The 18,362-nt window shown below is 40.3% G+C and overlaps 1 protein-coding gene across 2 annotated transcripts in view; it reads right to left on the reverse strand.

Annotated features, from left to right (window-relative positions):
- Positions 1 to 18,362, reverse strand: part of MTHFD1L (methylenetetrahydrofolate dehydrogenase (NADP+ dependent) 1 like) — a 186,689-nt gene that overhangs the window by 56,002 nt on the left and 112,325 nt on the right. For both annotated transcript variants that reach the window (XM_072767891.1, XM_072767888.1), the window contains 3 exons: positions 12,148 to 12,189; positions 11,249 to 11,349; positions 10,518 to 10,695 (listed from right to left, as the gene is read on the reverse strand). In XM_072767891.1, the coding sequence (XP_072623992.1) occupies positions 10,518 to 10,695; positions 11,249 to 11,349; positions 12,148 to 12,189 (321 nt within the window). The remainder of the gene's footprint in view (positions 1 to 10,517; positions 10,696 to 11,248; positions 11,350 to 12,147; positions 12,190 to 18,362) is intronic.

Consider the following 18,362-nt stretch of genomic DNA (forward strand, 5'->3'; position numbering starts at 1 on the left):
ACACAAATGTGACAGAAGAGTGTAATAAAGGCTCTACATAAATGTCATGACTAAAGATGGAAGATCCCAGAGCACAGGGCAAGGCATGGAGATCATCAAAAGCTGGTGAGATGTAGAAAGGAGCTTGAGTCATGCTTGAAGGACATGTAAGATTTTAATAAGCAATGGAAGGAAAGGTTATCCTATACAAAGGGGAAGACACATGTCAAGGTGTGAATGGCAGCAAACACAATGAATCTTCTGGAAACAGGACTATTCTATTTGTGTACTATGCACAATTGCTGAACACGTTAATAAGCTCCTACACAAAGCCTGGCATCTATGCCAGTATCTTGGATCATTTTTGAACTAACATTATGTTAAATCTTCATCTTCACCAAGATCAGAACTCTGACTATATTCTACATTTATTCCCTTCTAGACCTCTTAAACGTATATTCAAAAAATGGAAATACTCTAGAACAGAGGTGTCCAATGGCAACTTTCTGAGAAGGTGGGAATGTTCTATATACATGCTTCCCAGTCTAGTAGCTGGTGGTTACTAAGCAGTTGAAATGTTACTAGTGCCACTAAATTAATCTTAGTTAATTTAAATTTTAGTAGCTACCTATAACCAGTTGCTATGGTACTGGGCAGGACAGATCCGGAAAACAACTCTGACCTATTGTTATACTGTTGTACAACCTCTTGCACAGAGTTGACACCACACAGGTACACTGGAGGATGTAGGGACCTCATGTTTCATTATATTCATTTTGTATTTATGGTAATCCAGGCTCATAGAAGCTGAGTTAGTCCAAGTTAGATAGCATATCTTTCTTGATAAAGTCTAGGAGACCTGCTAGAATTATTAAATTATTATTTTTAAATATTTATTTATTAGAGAGAGAGAGCATGCGTGCAAAAGCACAAGTAGGGGAGGGGGCACAGGGCAAGGTAAAAGCAGATTCCCTGCAGAGCAGGGACCCCCGATGTGGGGCTTGATCCCAGGACCCTGAGATATGACTTGAGCTGATGGCAGATGTTTACCTGATGGAGCCACCAGGCATCCCTATTAAATTATTTAAGAACTGTTTTTCAGTGAAATAAAATTAATCTAAAAATTCTAGAAAAGCAATTACTTAAAATTTTAAAATATTTTTTTTGTGAGAGGAAAATGGACAAAAAGAAAGTGAACCAGGACACAGGTAAAATAGAATAAAATTTAAAACCAGGGTTAAAAATGAAGCTTCTAGAATCAAAGAAAATGAAGTGTGAAGGTATTACAATATTGTGGCATCTCCTTTTACTTGGAGGTCAAGTTCTAAAGTCAGCAGCCCTGGCTGTTTCTTAGAAGACCCATGAAGACACTAAGCCATACTCTACCATCAATACTCTAGAAATTCTTAAGCCCACAATTGTTGAAGTGTTGGAACACATCCATGTTTCTTCTGCAGCTATACTGAATGTTCTATTGTTTTAACAAGGCCATAGGCTGAAATTCATAGAAGTTAAGTGATCTTGGGGCTGAAGGAGTGCATTTGTTTCAATGAGCATGGAGTGTTGTATGGAAATGTTGAATCACTGAATTGTACATCTGAAACTAATATGACACTGCATGTAAACTAATTGGAATTTAAATAAAAACTTAAAAATTAAGCTAAGTGATCCTATGCTGTGATACCAGCAAAATGTATTCCAATGCCCATGAAATGTTTAAAGAGAAGGATCAATTAAGAAACTTGTTAGTTGAACAGAAATCTCTGGATACATAGTAATTATGTCAATTTGTATTTTGTATTTTAAATGAGGCATGAATTTTAAATGATCTACAAGTGCAGTTTAGTATAAATGGCCTCTCTGGTACTTAAAAGTATAATGTGAAACCATCGATGTTAATTTATCCTGAGTACACACAAGGTATAAGGGGTTCATGAGGTTTAACATACCTCAGTGTCATGGGAGCATGCTCTTACTGAGAACAACAGACCCTTGTATCTTTGACACAAAGCTTGTCCCTGGCTGGAAACCAGCACATCTGAGCTCCTAAAGGTGTACGTGCTGACTTCCATGAGCCAGCTCACTGAGGAGCCATCCTGCTGGCTCGTTGGCCCTGAACAACAGTTTAACCCAGAAGACTTCCAGAGGAATCTCGTTCTCTTTAGGCAACCGGGATGTGTGGTGGATATAGCTGGGGTCTGGGAACGGAAAAAATGTTCATTGCCAAAGAATCTCTATTTGTCTACATCAAAGGATGGCAAGAAGGAATTCACATGGGTGATCTTTTATACTCTCAGATAGAATGTCACAGCCATGTCAAGGAAGGAACATATAAGAATAGATTATTTTAATGATCTATTCCTACCCAAAATGGGGAAGGGATGATTGTGGCCTGAGCATGTGGCTTTGCCAACTAACACATAACATATTTTTTATGGCAGATGTGTTAATTCTCTTTCAGCAAACCTTGCTGATAAACCTCATGTGTTTGTTTGCATGTACACAAATGCATGCAAGGTGTGGTTTGGGCTCTATTTTCACGTGCAAAGAGCCCCCGTCTCTCTTTCTTGGCTCCTCAGCACAGACTCATAATTTCCCTCATTGATCTACTGGAGGTGTGCTTCCAAAGAAAACACTCTGGGTGTCAAAGTCTCACTGAAAAGCACAGTAAACTACAGTTGACCTTTGAACAATGTGAGATTTGGGGCACTAACCCCCTCCCACATAGGCAAAAATCCATGATTAAGTTTTGACTCCCTACCTTGCCCCAAACTTAACTACTAATCACATACTGCTGACCAAAAGCCTTGCCCATAATATAAATAGTTGATTAATACATATTTTGTATGTCACATGTGTTAGAGACTATATTCTTACAATAAAGTAAGCTAGAGAAAAGAAAAAGTTATGAAGAGGATCGTAAGAATGAGAAAATACAGTTATAGGACTGTACCATATTTACTGAGAAAGATCTGCTTGACTGGACCCACACAGTTCAAACCTGTGTTGTTCAAGGGTCAACTGTACTTTCATGAAAGGAAACAGAAATCATATTTTGATAAAAAATTATTACTAAAACAAGTCCCCAGACTCTCTGATACTGGAGTGACTGAAAGTATGCTGTTTTGAGTGTTTTTCTGATGAAACTCTTAAGTTTGTAGGTTTATTTTTTGAAGAGGTATGCTGTAAGTGGTACCTTTAATGTTAGTATCTACGATAATATTCCTTAAAGGCTTGCTTTTTAGGTTGAGAAATAGATACTATCCCTCTCCAGTGGTCTCCTGTCACCTAAATTTAAGTCAGAAGGTCCGGGTAATGAATGGTGTGGTGGTAGAAGGTGGCTGGCTAACATGTGGTGGCACACTGATAGTTCACTGCACATCCCTCAGCCTTTCTTGATTGGCCCATGATTTTATTTTATTTTTTAAAAAGATTTTATTTATTTATTCATAAGAGACACAGAGACAGAAGCAGAGACATAGGCAGAGGGAGAAGTGGGCTCCTCGCAGGGAGCCCAATGCAGGACTCGATCTCCAGACCTGGGATCAGGACCTGAGCCAAAGGCAGACACTCAACCGCTGAGCCACCCAGGCATCCCTGGCCCATGATTTTAGATCCAATAATGCATTTCTGGAAACTTCTATCTTAGCGACATTCCATTTTTCATGTTACAAGAGAGCATTTAAAAGAAATTACAGGAATCCTTGTGGAACACATAAGTGAAACAGTTCTAGACCACTCTTTCTTTCCTGTCAGGTGCTATTTCTGGCACCAAGTAAACAAAGCTTTGACAAGTTCTGCCACAATCACAGGGGGCGGAGTAGAATGTGTTGAAGAGGCAGGCTGGTTCTAACAAAAGACTCTGATCTGATAAGTCCTACCAAAGACAGATGAGTGAGGCAGCCAGTGGGCTGAGGAAGTAATATTCTGAGGCCAAACGAGACTTGACAGAGAACACACTGGTCAGGGCTGAAAGAGAATCTTAGTTAGATGGAGGTGTGAGATGTGTCTGCAGAAGGGTGTGGTTGGGTTAAGGGGAGGCAATGTGGGAATTTGCAGCTGAATCGTGGAAAGGAGGCCAGGGACAAGAGGCTGATGATGGGCTTGAAAGACCAGAGCTGGATCATAATAGAAAGCAGAACATGAGAAAGTGTAGGATTTCTGAATGAGATACCCAACTGTCTGGAAAATATAAGGGGCCGCTTTCTATAGAATACTTCAAACATTCTGTTGCACAGCAAGGGCGGAGAGCTAAAAGGGTCAGTGGGAGCAGGCAGGCCAGGAGTGAGTCTGAGAGAGAGAGGAGAGTCAGGGGAGGTTAACGGGCCCAAGAGGGAGATAATGGTAAGGACGGGGCAACACAAATAGAGCACATCCCTTCTCCTTACAGGTTTTCTTTCTTTCTTTTCTTTTCTTTCTTTCTTTTCTTTCTTTCTTTCTTTCTTTCTTTCTTTCTTTCTTTCTTTCTTTCTATTACTGTGAAATATAAAAGACATACAGAGATGTTCATAAATATTTTAAGCTTTAAAATTCTATTAATTATCACCATATATACAATAGGAATGCACTTAATGCCCCAGACTATATGTTTAAAAATGGTTAAAATGGGAAATGTTATATTATGCATATTTTTATCAGTTTTAAAAACTAATATACATATATAAGCATTTATACTTTATTTATTTCAAATTTGAGGCTCTAGTTGCAAATGCCTGGAGGCCAATGAAAAGAGAGCTCACGAAACCACTCTAACAGCCAACATGTGTTTAAGTTTGAATTGTTAAGAAACAGAAAACAATTCCTCAGTCACCAACCCAAATACCTCCCCTCAAGCCCTCTGCCTTAAACAGACCAGCAGGAGAGAAAACTCTCCTACATATACAGGCAGTGAAAGTGCAGTAGTTCAGAAATCAGGGATGCTGGCTGCCCTGGGCCGAGTCCTCCCTCCTGGCCAGTCCATAGGTCCGTTTTGATCTCCTTCCATCTAGCCCCCGCTGCGATCAAGAGAGTGGCTTCACACAAAGCACAGGAAAGACCTTTTAATAAAAACAAACACTATCCTCTCTCACTGTCAAGGTTACACCTCGAAATGTTTGCAAGGTTAGAGGAAGGATATGAAGATGATTTTCAACCTTAACTCCTGATTTAACAAACAAGATTCAGAGTCGGATTCGCAAGCTGACTTTCAGTGGCCCAGGGCCTTTGCAAAAGTGACTGACTTTTTATTCTATCACTAAGAGCTCCCAGTTCTAATGCAGAAAGAATGCTAAACATCTTCCTTTAATTTGGTGGTGCCTTTCATTCTTGGTGCAATAGGAAACTTGGCTTCTAATTCCTGGTTTCAATCCACTTGAACAGGAAACCAATCCTAGAGCCCAAGACAGTCACCTGAGTTACAATTCTTGAAGGTCAGTTCAGGAAAGCCCATTCTCCTCCTAAAAGTGAATGTGAAGGCCAGCTAACATTGATTGCCAACTTCCTACATTCCTGCATTTTACTCTGAGACTTTTCATTTGGCCCTCACAGCAGCTCCAGGTGTCAGTATCAGACACTATTTAATAGATAAAAAAAGCTGAGGCTCAGAGAGATGAGTTAACTTGACCAAATTCATATCCATTGTAGGAGGTCCAGTCAAGATTTAAACTTAATTCTGCAGGACCTCAAAGCTTTCCCCTTTTAACTCTATGTTTCTCCTTCCATCAAGTGCCCATTTGTTATGGGGCAAGTCTCTCATCTTCTCCAAGCTTCTGCTTCTGCATTTGAAACTCAGAGTTGAGCCCACACACCCCATGGCACTGGGTGAGATGTCCTTGAAGTAACAAATGGAAAGGGATTTGAAAGCTAATAAACCGTAAATACAGATTAGCTTTTCTTTCTGCTATACTATTTTCCTATGTGCTTGTGGGGTTGGAGATATTATATTGGTCAATTGTAAAGATCTATCAAAAGTCATGCTACAAAATGGAAAGTTACAGAGAAGATGACTTCTGGGGACTGTGATCTTCCTAAAGGTTTGTGAGGAAACCATGAATTTAAGTTTAAACATACTCATTCTCACAGGATAAACTTCCTTTGAGCAATTAGGCCACTGTATTTTATTCCCTGCTTTATTCTTTTTTTTTTTTTTTTATTCTTATTTTTTTTAATTTAAAAAATGTTTTAAAGATTTTATTTTTAAGTAACCTCTATACTCAATGTGGAGCTCAAAACCACAACTCCTGAGATCAAGAGCTACACCGAGTGGGCCGGCCAGGTGACCCTCTTTGTCCCTGTTTTAAAAATTTATTATTTGGAATTACTCACCAGCTGCCCCCAGTACCATAATCAGAAGTTGCCTACTTAAAAACAAAAAAGTTGTCTACTCTTGAATTAGAGGCTACTCTGGGGATGCCTGGCTGGCTCAGTCTGTGGAACGTGCGACTCTTGATCTCAGGGTTGTGAGTCAGAGCCCCATGCTGGGTGTGGAGATTATCTAAAAATAAAATCTTTTATGATGAGATGAACACTGGGTGTTACACTATATATTGGCAAATTGAATTTAAATAAAAAAATAAATTAAATTAAATCTTTTAAAAAAAGAAGCTACTCTGATAAAAGAGGCACAGAATTGTTCTCTGAAGGACAGTGGCTGCTTAACTCAATTTTCTATGAAGTTCAGCATAGACCTCCCCCCCTCAAGCCAGAAGTGCAGCTTGTTTCCAACTACCAGCTAATCATCAGAAAGTCTTTAACCCTGTGAGTTGTCCAGCCCCACAGTATTTCTGAGGTCAAGTGTTTCTACTGCTCTCTAGCTGTTCCTCCTTTGGCAGGGGTTTTGAGATGATTCCACTCCCCATCAAAAGCAATCATGTCCTATACTCCTATACTATGTCAAAGGCCTCCAAATGATCTTAGGAGACTTTCTTCTATAATGCAAGACGGGGGCAGAAATAGGATACCATCAACCCTGCACGGAAAGCATTCTTGGTGGAATACAGTCTGGGGAGATAGCAGAAGGCACACAGGAGCCCAGTTTGAGCTTTGAAGTAAAGGCAGCAAGGTGACTTATCCCAAGTACTTTATTATTTCTTTTTTCCTTAGGGCAATCCCACACATATCAACCTGCCAAGCACTAAAGGGTTAGTTGTGGGGGAATGAAGAGTTTCAAGAAAACCATGAATTAGTCTGTAAAAGTTCACCAGCACGATACACAAGAAATGAGGAGGTAAGAAACGTTTGAGCCGTGTTACAGACTGCACAAAGGAATAGATTTCTAGACAGGATTATAAATGGTCTTCTATTATCTAAAATCATCTTGCCAATGTGAAGAACACAGCTATTAGGGAGGCAGTACATAGTGAGCCAGAAGTAGCTATCACTCTTTTCATTGTGCAGCAATATGCTGAGATGCTGGTTCTTTAATAATTATGCAATCCAAATCTAATTTCTTGTTATAAGAAAAAGGAGAAGAGAATGTTAACAAGTGAGGCAAGACTCCTATCAGACACAGGACTTTGGTCCACATTGTTTTTTTTTTCTTTCCATGTTGTTATAACCACCCCCCCCCCCCCATTTATAGGGAAGCAGACATTAACAGCATTATCTCATGAAGAATCGGAATTCAGAAAAAAAAATTAAAATATCGGGAAGGAAAGGGGTTCATCTTTCGGTTAGTGGGTGTATGAGACAGCATTAACTCAGAAACATTTCTTCTCTTTACCCATCTTCTTTTCACTTGGGACGATTTCCTTGAAAACAGTCCTACTTTGTGAAATCCTTCACTCAAAAACTGCCTTTGCCACTCAGAGTAGGGTGGATCCAGATCAGATAGCAATAGTCTGAGGCTCCTGGAGCAGACCACGGAGAGTGAGGTCCCTGAGAGTGGTTTGTGAGAGGGCCCGGATGGGCAGGGAAAGGAAGGAACACAGAACAGCTTGGCTGGCCCCCACTGAGATGCCTTCAACCCTCTCAGCACGCCCACTGCTGGGCTGCAACAAGCTTCTGCTTCAGATCCCAGGGCCAGAGAACTCACTTCTTCTAATTAGACCATTTTTCTTTATGTAGAACCTGGGTCTCCTCCCTCTACTGATCTCCAGCTCCTCTGTAACCCAGAACATCCTCGGCTCGTATTCACGACACGGCCTCTCAGCATGACAAAATTTTGTGGGTTAACCATCCTAACTTGGTCCTGAAATTCTTCCGTTCACATACATTTACAGAGTGCCCATGTCCAGCATTTGGCATGGATCCTGTGCTTGTCACTGCCGTTCTTCCTCTACAGATGGGTCCCTTCTTCAAGGAGTAGTTTCCCCACCCTCACCCCCCCTTTTGGACACGGTACTGAATTTCAAAGAACAGAGCCACATGATTACCTCCAACCTTTTATTTATTTTTATTTTTTATTTTTTTAAAGATTTTATTTATTTATTCATGAGAGAGAGAGACAGAGAGAGAGAGACAGAGACACAGGCAGAGGAAGAAGCAGGCTCCATGCCGGGAGCCTGACGTGGGACTCTATCCCGGGTCTCCAGGATCTCTATCCTGGCTCTCCAGGATCATGCCCCAGGCTGAAGGCGGTGCTAAACCGCTAAGCCACCGGGGCTCCCCTCCTCCATCCTTTTAGATACCATCTCAGCTCTGCCTCTTTCCGGATATGGGACATTGGGCAGTTATGTAATATCCTTGAACCTTAGTTTCTGTATGCATAAAATGGGGTGAATACCATCAGTTCCTACAAATGGGAATGCTGGGACTAAAGCAGTTAACATGCACAAGGTGCTCACATGCCTGGCACACAACAAGCCCTCGGTAAGCATGAGGTTTGGCAATATGATTAACATCATGCTCTTGGATGATGTGACTCTGGACTTAGACAATGGTGCTATGTCCTGTCTTTACTTATGCTGTTGGTTTATGCATCTGAGCTGGAAAGAGGTATGATGTTAATGTCTGTAACATCTGAGGGAGCAACAGAATGTGCGAGGGATGAAGGAACGGGAGAAGAAGCAACCAGCTTCAAGGCTGAGAGCTCTGGAAATCATGGGCTATTGATGGGGACAAGTCCAGTAGCCCGAGCTAAAGCCATAAAATTCAAAATAGAGATATGCAGGTGGATGCCAAGATGAACTGTGTCAGGTCCTGGGAAGTTCAGATTTTCTGACCAAAAGCTCATTATACAGCTATGTAAAAATGTCTTGGACAATCCAAGAGCTCTATTTCTGGGTGTATACCCCCAAATAATTGAAAGCAGAGTCTTAAAGAGATATTTTTATACACATATTCATAGCAGCATTGTTTCTAAGAGCCAAGAAGTATAATTAGCCAAAATGGCCACTGACAGATGAATGAATTGACAAAACATGACATATACACACGACAGAAGGAAGGAAATTCTGACATATGCAATAACATGGATGAATACTGACAATACTCTAAGTAAATGATAGAGACCGAATATTTGGTCCCTACCCCTGCCACCATTTATATGATGAAGCCTAACTGCCAATGTGATCAGTGTTAGGGGACATGGGAACTTTGGGGGCGACTAGGGTGAGGGAATTAGGAGTCTGTGAGTGTGGGTCTTTTGGTGTGATTAGGTCATAAGACCGGAGCCCCCATGAATGAGATTAATGCCCGCATAAAAAATAGACCATGGAGAGATCATACTTTTCTTCCACTATATGAGGATATAATGAGAAGACAGTCGTACATGACACAGGAAGACACCCCCACTAGACACCTGCTTGAGCCTTGATCTTGGACATTCCAGCCTCCCAAACTGCTAGCAATAAACTTCTCTTGTTCATTAGCGACCCCGTTTCTGCTATTCCTCCCAGGGACTGAGATAGTGAATAAACCCGTCATGAAAAAGACAATAACTGGATGATTTCACTTACATGGGATACACAGACCAGTCAGATTCATAGACAAAGAGAGCAGAAGGGTGGCTACCAGGAGCAGGAGAGGTGGGAGGGGGCAGGAATGGGGAGCTGGGGTTTAATGGGTGTAGAGTCTAGGTTTTGCAAGATGAAAAGAGCTCTGGAGATGGGTGGTGGTTGCACAACAATGTGAATGTACTTAACACTTTTGAACTCTACACCCCAACATGGAAAAGATGTTAAGTGTTAAGTTATGTGTATTAATACAATTAAAATATCATACATATAGCTCCAGAAAACCACAACAAAGGATGAGAACCATGGCAGAAATGGACTAAGAAAAGTTGTGCTCATGAATTCACAAGCCTTAAGTTGCTCAAAAGAGCAAGCCCTGAAATGTGTTAGCTAGCTGTCGAACCCTGGCCCCCAAAGCCCCTCTTCGCTGATGCCTGCTCCTGGGAAGGAGAGCACGGCTTTGAGGTCACGGGCTCTGGGGCAAGGAGAGCTTCTGCCCATGGCCTCGGGCCTTGGTCAGGTGGCTCAACCTCTTTCCCCTGCAGTTTCCATATCTGGAGGGTTGTCATGGCCAACAAATGGGACAAGTTGGGCAAAACTCTCAGCACTTGGCCTGGTGCAGTGGAAGGGCAGGAAACGCCACCCTCAACTGCTGCTGGAGCTTACCTGAACATCATACAGGAATCGGAAACGGCTTCCCTTACTGGCAGCTTCTCTCACAGCCCGAGCCAGCTCCACCGTCCCTTTCCCACCGATGGACCAGTGATAGCAGGGGACCGCATCAAAGGCACCAGCCCGCTTCGCGAGTTCACAAACTAAGTCAATTTCAGCGCGGGTGTCGGTCCTAGTGATGAAAACGTTTGTGGTTTTGCATCTGTATTCATTTAGTGATGTTTTTAAAGAAAGACTAACCGTTTATACAGAACTTTGCTCCCTAACACTGAATATATTTTAAACATCAAAAGTGGTTACATTGTGTTTAATAAATCAGACTTAAAGAAAAGTGGGGGGGGGGGGGGAACGGGGATGGGAAAAAAAGCCTCTCTAACAGGACTCAAATATTTCAAGTTGTTAAGGGTTTTATCGAGAAAAATTCCATAACATAACCCTTTGATCATCCACAGTATTTCAGACAGAAATGCTGGACGGAATTGGAAAAAATAAAAGCCAAGGATATGTTAACTCACTATATAGATTTCATTTCCCATAAACATCTGAGAAACTTCTGTTAAAATGAAACCAACCCAACCCAACCCAAACAAACAAACAGAAGGAGCAGACTTTTTCTCTATAGTTTTAGATGAAGCAGAGAAAGACCAAACACCCTCAAGACACAAATCTAGTTCACAGGGTGGCCCAGTAAGAGGAGTACACTTAAAGGAGGGGGCTTCACTTACTTGAAGACATTCAGAGCCACAATAACAGGAACCCCAAAGAGCTGAGCAATCTGAATCTGCTTCTGAAGGTTACAGCAGCCGTCTGCCACCAGCTGGATGTTCTGGAAGAAAACCAGACCCCCATGTACGCCTCCCACCAAAGCTGCCAAACTCAACTGGCAAGTCCACTCTGGCAGGTTTTGCTTCCATTTTGCTCACTTTACTGTCATAAAAGCTATTAAATAAGACCATAAAATACTTTCTCCTCCAAGAAAAAGTGGTTACAGGAGGAGGCTCATTTTCAAGATAATTTCTGAAATCATTCCAGGTCCAATAGTGTATCGGGGTCTTGAGCCAGGGGGCAGTTTCTGCTGCTGTCCGGTGGCCAGGGCATAAGCAATGTGCTCTCACTCTGTAGGCTGGTATACAAGGGGGCACAAGGCCCTGGGGAGGGTGAGGAGCGCCGTCCGGCCCTTCCTGGCTCAAAGCCCTGGTGCCACCTGTAGGAGCTAAGAGGTACTGTTGCCAGTAATCAAAGTTTATTTACCCAAGAGTCCAGTAACTCAAGCAAGTGATAAAGCCAATTATATACACTACCAGAGGCAGATTTTTTGCACACCAGAAGAATATACAGGTATAAGCTTCATATTTGTTTCTGGGCTGGAGACTGAGCTCCTGCTCTGATGGCTGCCAAGAGGACAAGGAATAGTGCATACGTTGCATCATTTCTTAAGAATGAAAAGTTAACTGAATGGATTTTATCCTTCGCTCCCACCCACTTCCTTTTGAATTGCTAGAAAAGCAGTTTTCTAAGAGGCCATAGGTGGAGACTCATTTACTGACTGAAATTCAGCTGCTAGCTAATGGTTCACTGCATTTCAATGGTTCTTCACACAAGCCTTCAAGATACCCGCTCTTACCTCCTCTGTATATTCTCTCTTAAGTGGGACACCAGCAGTTACCTGAGATAAGGAAAGGTAAAAAGGAAGAAAAAAAAATCAATTAAAATGCTTATTCTGATACTTATTGCTTAAGGGTAAGTAGCTTCATTGGTTAAGCTTCTAGCAGCTTCATAAAATGCATCTGAAGAAGCCCTACTAGATTGCAGTGTTTGTTTCTTGCAGAGGCTAAGGGACTTGTTCTCCTACCCTACCTCTTGCCACATACTGCACCCACCTCCACTCCTGTGCATGGTGCTGACACCCAGCAGATGCAGAACCCCCAGTTCTATTACTTGTCTCCTGTACCCACCTTCACTGAATCCAAATATATCCACAAGGGGAAGATAAACATAGCAGGGAACTCTTTGAGCATATGCCTTTTACTTAATTGTGTCCAGCAGGCTGGGTGTGTTGAAGAGCCCAGATATATTGAACAAGGGTAATAGGCTCGGAAACTGGCAACCCCCACTCTGGGGGCTTGTTTTTCTTATCTTTTTTAAAAAAATAAATGGCAGTAAATTGGCATCACACTAAACACTGAAGTGAGGAAGGCTTATTTATTGTCACTGGGACTTCGGACCACTTTATACTGTTCCTTCTTTTGTTTTTTAAAAAATGCTTACTCTGATAAAGATCTGAAGGAAAACCAAATTGTGGTCATTTTTTGGGAAGGTGCATTTAAAAGGAGAAAATGTGCTTTTAAACCAATAACTGGCAGCCCTAGCTGAACATAACAGTGTTATTGGGAGCTTTTAAAAAACACTGATGTCTGAGTCTCCACCCAGACCAATTCAAACAGGATTTCTGGGAATGAGATCCAGGATCAGTAATACTGAAAAGCTCCTCAGGTGATTCTAATTTGAGCCAATATTGAGAAGTTTCTTACTGGTGCCCATTATCCTAGCATAAACAGAACTTCTAATTTGAGTAAAACCCAACTTACACCAGGTGTACCATCACTCTCAATACATTTTAAATAATGTTAAAGTCATTGCCATTACTTTTCCCCTTTTCGGCCCTACTTCTCACAACAATGTACAGAGTGGCCAGGGCAGTTTAAAGATGAAGAAACTAAAGTTGAGAAAGACAGGTGTTTTGCCCAAGATTACACAGCAAACAAGATGTAGAATGGGGACTTGACTATAACATGGTTCTGAAATCCCAATGTAGCACCTTTCCACATTGTTTTTGCCTATGGCTTGCTACTTGACACATTTTGATCCATTGAGGATGGATAACTTCCTCCCCTCTTATAGAAGAGGCCTTGAGAATACTGGAAATCCTCTGAAAACAAGGTACCTCTGAGGTAGATTATTTTTTTTGTTAGTTTGTGGGAACATAATAATGGATTGTGAGATGGGGTTTTCCAGCATTAGCATGGAATAAAACACGGAGTGAACCTTTCAATGAGGACAACTAAATGCTAGATTAAATAAAGAACGTAAGGTATTGCTGAGCTTGCACACATGCAAAGTTCTGTGGAATCAAAAATTAAGCACAGGAAGAATGGATTGTATATAAATGCCAGAAAGTAGAGAGGATTAACAGGGGATCCCTGGGTGGCGCAGTGGTTTAGCGCCTGCCTTTGGCCCGGGGCGCGATCCTGGAGACCCGGGATCGAATCCCACGTCGGGCTTCCGCTGCATGGAGCCTGCTTCTCCCTCTGCCTGTGTCTCTGCCTCTCTCTCTGTGACTATCATAAATAAATAAATAAATAGAGAGGATTAACAAACCCAAAAGTTGGTTCTTAGAAAGACTAATAAAATTGATAACACTCTCATAAGACTTTTTTTTTTTTTAAAAAAAGGAATGAAAACATAACCACACATGCTGGAGATAGAAGAGTATACTATGATCAACTTTATACCAACACATTTAAAAACAGAGAGAAATTCATACAGGTATAATTTTTATTAGAATTCTTTTAAGAAGAAAGAGGAAACAGTTTAGATTTACAGTTTTAGGTTTACCTAAACTGTTCTAGTCATTAAAAAATTAAATTTGGAGTTAAAAATCTACCCTGCACCAGTAAGCCACCAGCCTACCTGTTATTATAGGTGAATACTTCCTGTCTTTAAATAAACAGATTATCCTAATGTTACAAGATCCCTTATATAGAGTGTATCAAACAGAGGGAATCCTACCAGTTTATTTTAGGCTCACATCCCACTCATAAATATAGATGCAAAGATGCTACTTAAAATATTAGGAAACTGATAAGCAAATTTTAGTTGTTCATAAAAAATATATCCCCAAGTTAGATTTAGTCTAAGAATGCAGGTTCATTTCATATTGGAAAGTTTAGTATAATGTGTAATATTAATAGATTAAAGAGATAAAAACATATCTCAATAGATGAAGAGCATTATTCAACATTTATTTAGAAAATAAGACAAAATAAGAATAGAAGCCAGTTTCTTTAATTTGATAAAAAAAAATACTACAAATCTATAGAAAAATCATATGTAGTGAAGTATTAAATGTATTCTCGTTCAGAACAGGATAACAAAAGGAGGCCCATTGTTATCACCCCTATCTAATACTGCATTGCCAACCAGAAAGAACTGGTCAGTGACAAGAAAATAAAGTATAAAGATTAGAAAGGAACAAACAGAGCAGTCCCGGTTGCCTAGTGGTTTAGCGCCGCCTTCAGCCCGGGGTGTGATCCTGGAGACCCGGGATCGAGTCCCATGTCGGGCTCCCTGCATTAAGCATGCTTCTCCCTCTGCCTGTGTCTCTGCCTCTCTCCCCCTCTGGCTGTGTCTCTGCCTCTCTCTCTCTCTGTCTGTCATAAATAAATAAATAATTAAAAAAAAAAAAAGGAACAAACAGAACTGTCATTTTTTCTGACATGATTGCCCAATGGAACTCTAAAGTGTCTACAAAGTAAATTAGTACAATTAATAAGATGATTTTAAGGTCACAGGGATGTAGCGTACAGCCTAGTGACTATTGTATTGCATACTGAAATTCACTGAGAGTAGATCTTTTTTTTTTAAAAGATTTTATTTATTTATTTGAGATAGAGTGAGAGAGAGAGAGAGAGAGAAGCAGGCTCCCCACTGATGTGGGGCTCAATCATGGGATCATGACCTGAGCTGAAGGCAGATGCTTAACCGACAAGCCACCCAGATGCCCCGAGAGTAGATCTTAAAAGCCCTTGTTGCAAGAAAATTTTTGTAACTATGTATGGAGACAGATGTTGACTAGATTTGTGATTCTCCTGTAGCATACAAATGTCCAATCATTGTTTTACACCTGAAACAAATATAAGATTTTGAGTCAATTACACTTTAACTTAAAAAAGTCAGTGGATACAAAAATATATAAGACTTCAGAAGTAACCTGTTAAACTACAAAAATATAAAGTATATAGTAACAAATCCATAAAAAGATGGAGAAGCCCTTTGTGAAATGAACTATAAATCATTATTAAAATACACTTAAGAAAACCCCAAATCAGTGAAGAGGTGTCCCATCAGCTTAGAGGGCAACTGGTCAAATATCCCTAAATTGACTATTGATATAATGCCATTCCAATAAAAATCCTGAAAAGATTCTTTATAGAACTTTATGATCGAATTCTAAAATAAATATGGAAATGAAAAGGACCAATAACAGGCCAGGTATGCATGAAGAAATAGAACAACCTGGTGGAGTTCACCATAAAAGCTATCAGTGTAGCACAGACACAATTATATGTAAATAGATCAGCAGAACCGAAAAGAGATCCCAGAAAAAGACCTACACATATATGGAGAACCAATTTATTATAAAGTAGGCTTAAAGATCAGATGGAGGGAGGGACTATTTAAATAAATGGTACTATGCCAATTCGTTATTAATATATAAAAAAAGAAAATTAGACCTGGTGATTGCACCATACATGATAATCAGTAGCAATGGGTGTGATGGTTAATTTTAAGTGTCAGCTTTTACCACAGGGTGCCAGAGAGTTGGTTGAACATTATTCTGAGTGTTTCTGTAGGGTGTTTATGGATGAGAATAACATTTAAATTGGTGGATTCTGAGTTAAAACAGACCCATGCCCTACCCTCCCACGCCCCCTCGCCCCCTATTGTGTGGGTGGGCTATATCCAATCAGTTGAAGGCCCTAATAGAACAAAAAGATTCTGTGCAAGAAAAATCCTCCAGCAACTGCCTTCTGAGTGGGGATGGAACTGGATCATCAGCCCTCCTAAATCTCCAGCCTGCTGACCCACTCGGTAGATTTTGTCAGCCTCCATAGATGCATGAGCCAATTCCTTAAGATAAATCTCTTTTTATATAAATACACATTGTATCGGTTCTTTACACAATGTATTTAAAGAATTAATTATAAAGGGATATCGAGATCCATAAGAGTAACAATATTAGTTCCTGCACTACAGCACGAATGGTCAGTACTTTGAAAGACAGGATATGAATTTAAAATTATTGGGGCTAAAATGGGCAAGTTCAAGAGTGACAGGATTTTCCACTGCACATATTATGGAAAAAAAACAAGCTGAATAAACATAAGAGGCCACCATGGTTATTTGTGTAATGATATCCAAAGGAAGTAGAAATTAAAATGGATCAAAAACATTATCATAGAGTTGTTTCAAATAAGAAGGAAAGACACGGAGATGGATAATTCAGAGTATAGGATTAAGAAGACGAGAGTTAATTTATTATTTTATTTTGTTGAAAACATTTCCTGGATACAGACTCTACATTAGGCAGAGGGAAATCCTAATTAGGCATTAGGGATACTCATATTAATAAGACATAGTCCCCGATCTCAAGGAATTCAGAGTAGAGAGACACACATATAGACATTGATAAAGCAATGTGATACAGAAGGCTCTTCTGGAGCTCAGGAGAAGATTACTAAGCTTTTCCAGGCTTCCCAATCCTTTCCTTCTATCATCCTCCACCCAGATGTGCGCCTACCACACATGAGCCCTGTTACAATCACTGGGCTGGAACCATGATGTGAAGTGGAAGACATGCAAAAGAGTAAAGTCAGAGGGAAAAGCAACCACTGTAAAACAAGTGCATTCATTAATATAAACTAAAATAAGATTATGAATAAGGTAGAGAATTTTTATGGGACAGATAGGAGAGTATGGAAAAACACTCAACTAGAACTCAAGAGACCTTGAGTCTGCTTAGTCTGGATGATACAAAGCAAATCACCAAATCCTTCTGCTAGCTTAGTCATTTCATCTTTACAAGGACTGAGCCAGACTCAGACAATCTCTAAGCCCTTTCCAATATCAAAGCCCTTTGATTTTATAACTTTCGGGGTACAAAACAGGGAGGGAGAATTTCAAACGCATCTTACAGAAGCAGAAATAGTTTTTTGAAAATGGAAATTGGTATACAGATTCAAAATCTAAAGTTAAGGAGTCATTGTAGCAATAAATGGTGTTTTGAACAAAATCAGAATTCTTTAGGATCTACTGCTTAATAATACCTGTTGTGTCAATCTTGAATTTGAATCAATGATGCAGCTTTAGGCTACAGTGAACTACTCAAGTGTTTGGTATTACTAGTGGATTTGGGACTCAGAAAATGTTTACCCTTCATTAATGCTCAGCTCTGCCTGGTGGACAGAGAAGGGAATTTGGTTCTAAACCTCAGACTTGGGAATCCCTGAGTGGTTCAGCAGTTTAGCACCTGCCTTCAGCCCAGGGCGTGTTCCTGGAGTCCAGGGATTGAGTCCCACGTCAGGCTGCCTGCATGGAGCCTGCTTCTCCTTCTGCCTGTGTCTCTACCCCTCTCTCTGTTGTCTTTCATGAATAAATAAATAAAATCTTTTAAAAAAATAAAAAATAAACCTCAGACTTCGGATCTGGTTCTCTGTAGGTCTGATCATACTGTCTTACATTCCCTGAACTGGTTGAACCTCAAATCCCTTATCTATAAAATGGGATAAATAATGTCAGTTTTTTCTAGGACAAAGAATTGCTAAAATGGTTTTACAACGTATTTCATGATCAGGGATGTAACCCATAATGGCAAAAATGTTATTTGTTCCTGCTGTGTAATGATCATTGATTATGTGACTTCCGTAAACATAGTATTACCAATTAAGCAATCAGATTTGGTAGTTTGTCTAATACAACAATAGTATAAATGATAACAACGCTCCAACTTAATTTTACTTCAAAGGTGATTATTCAGTATAACATTTCTTATTCTCCCCT

This window comes from Vulpes vulpes, chromosome 1, assembly GCF_048418805.1.
Source record: "Vulpes vulpes isolate BD-2025 chromosome 1, VulVul3, whole genome shotgun sequence".
In the NCBI taxonomy this organism is placed as follows: domain Eukaryota; kingdom Metazoa; phylum Chordata; class Mammalia; order Carnivora; family Canidae; genus Vulpes; species Vulpes vulpes.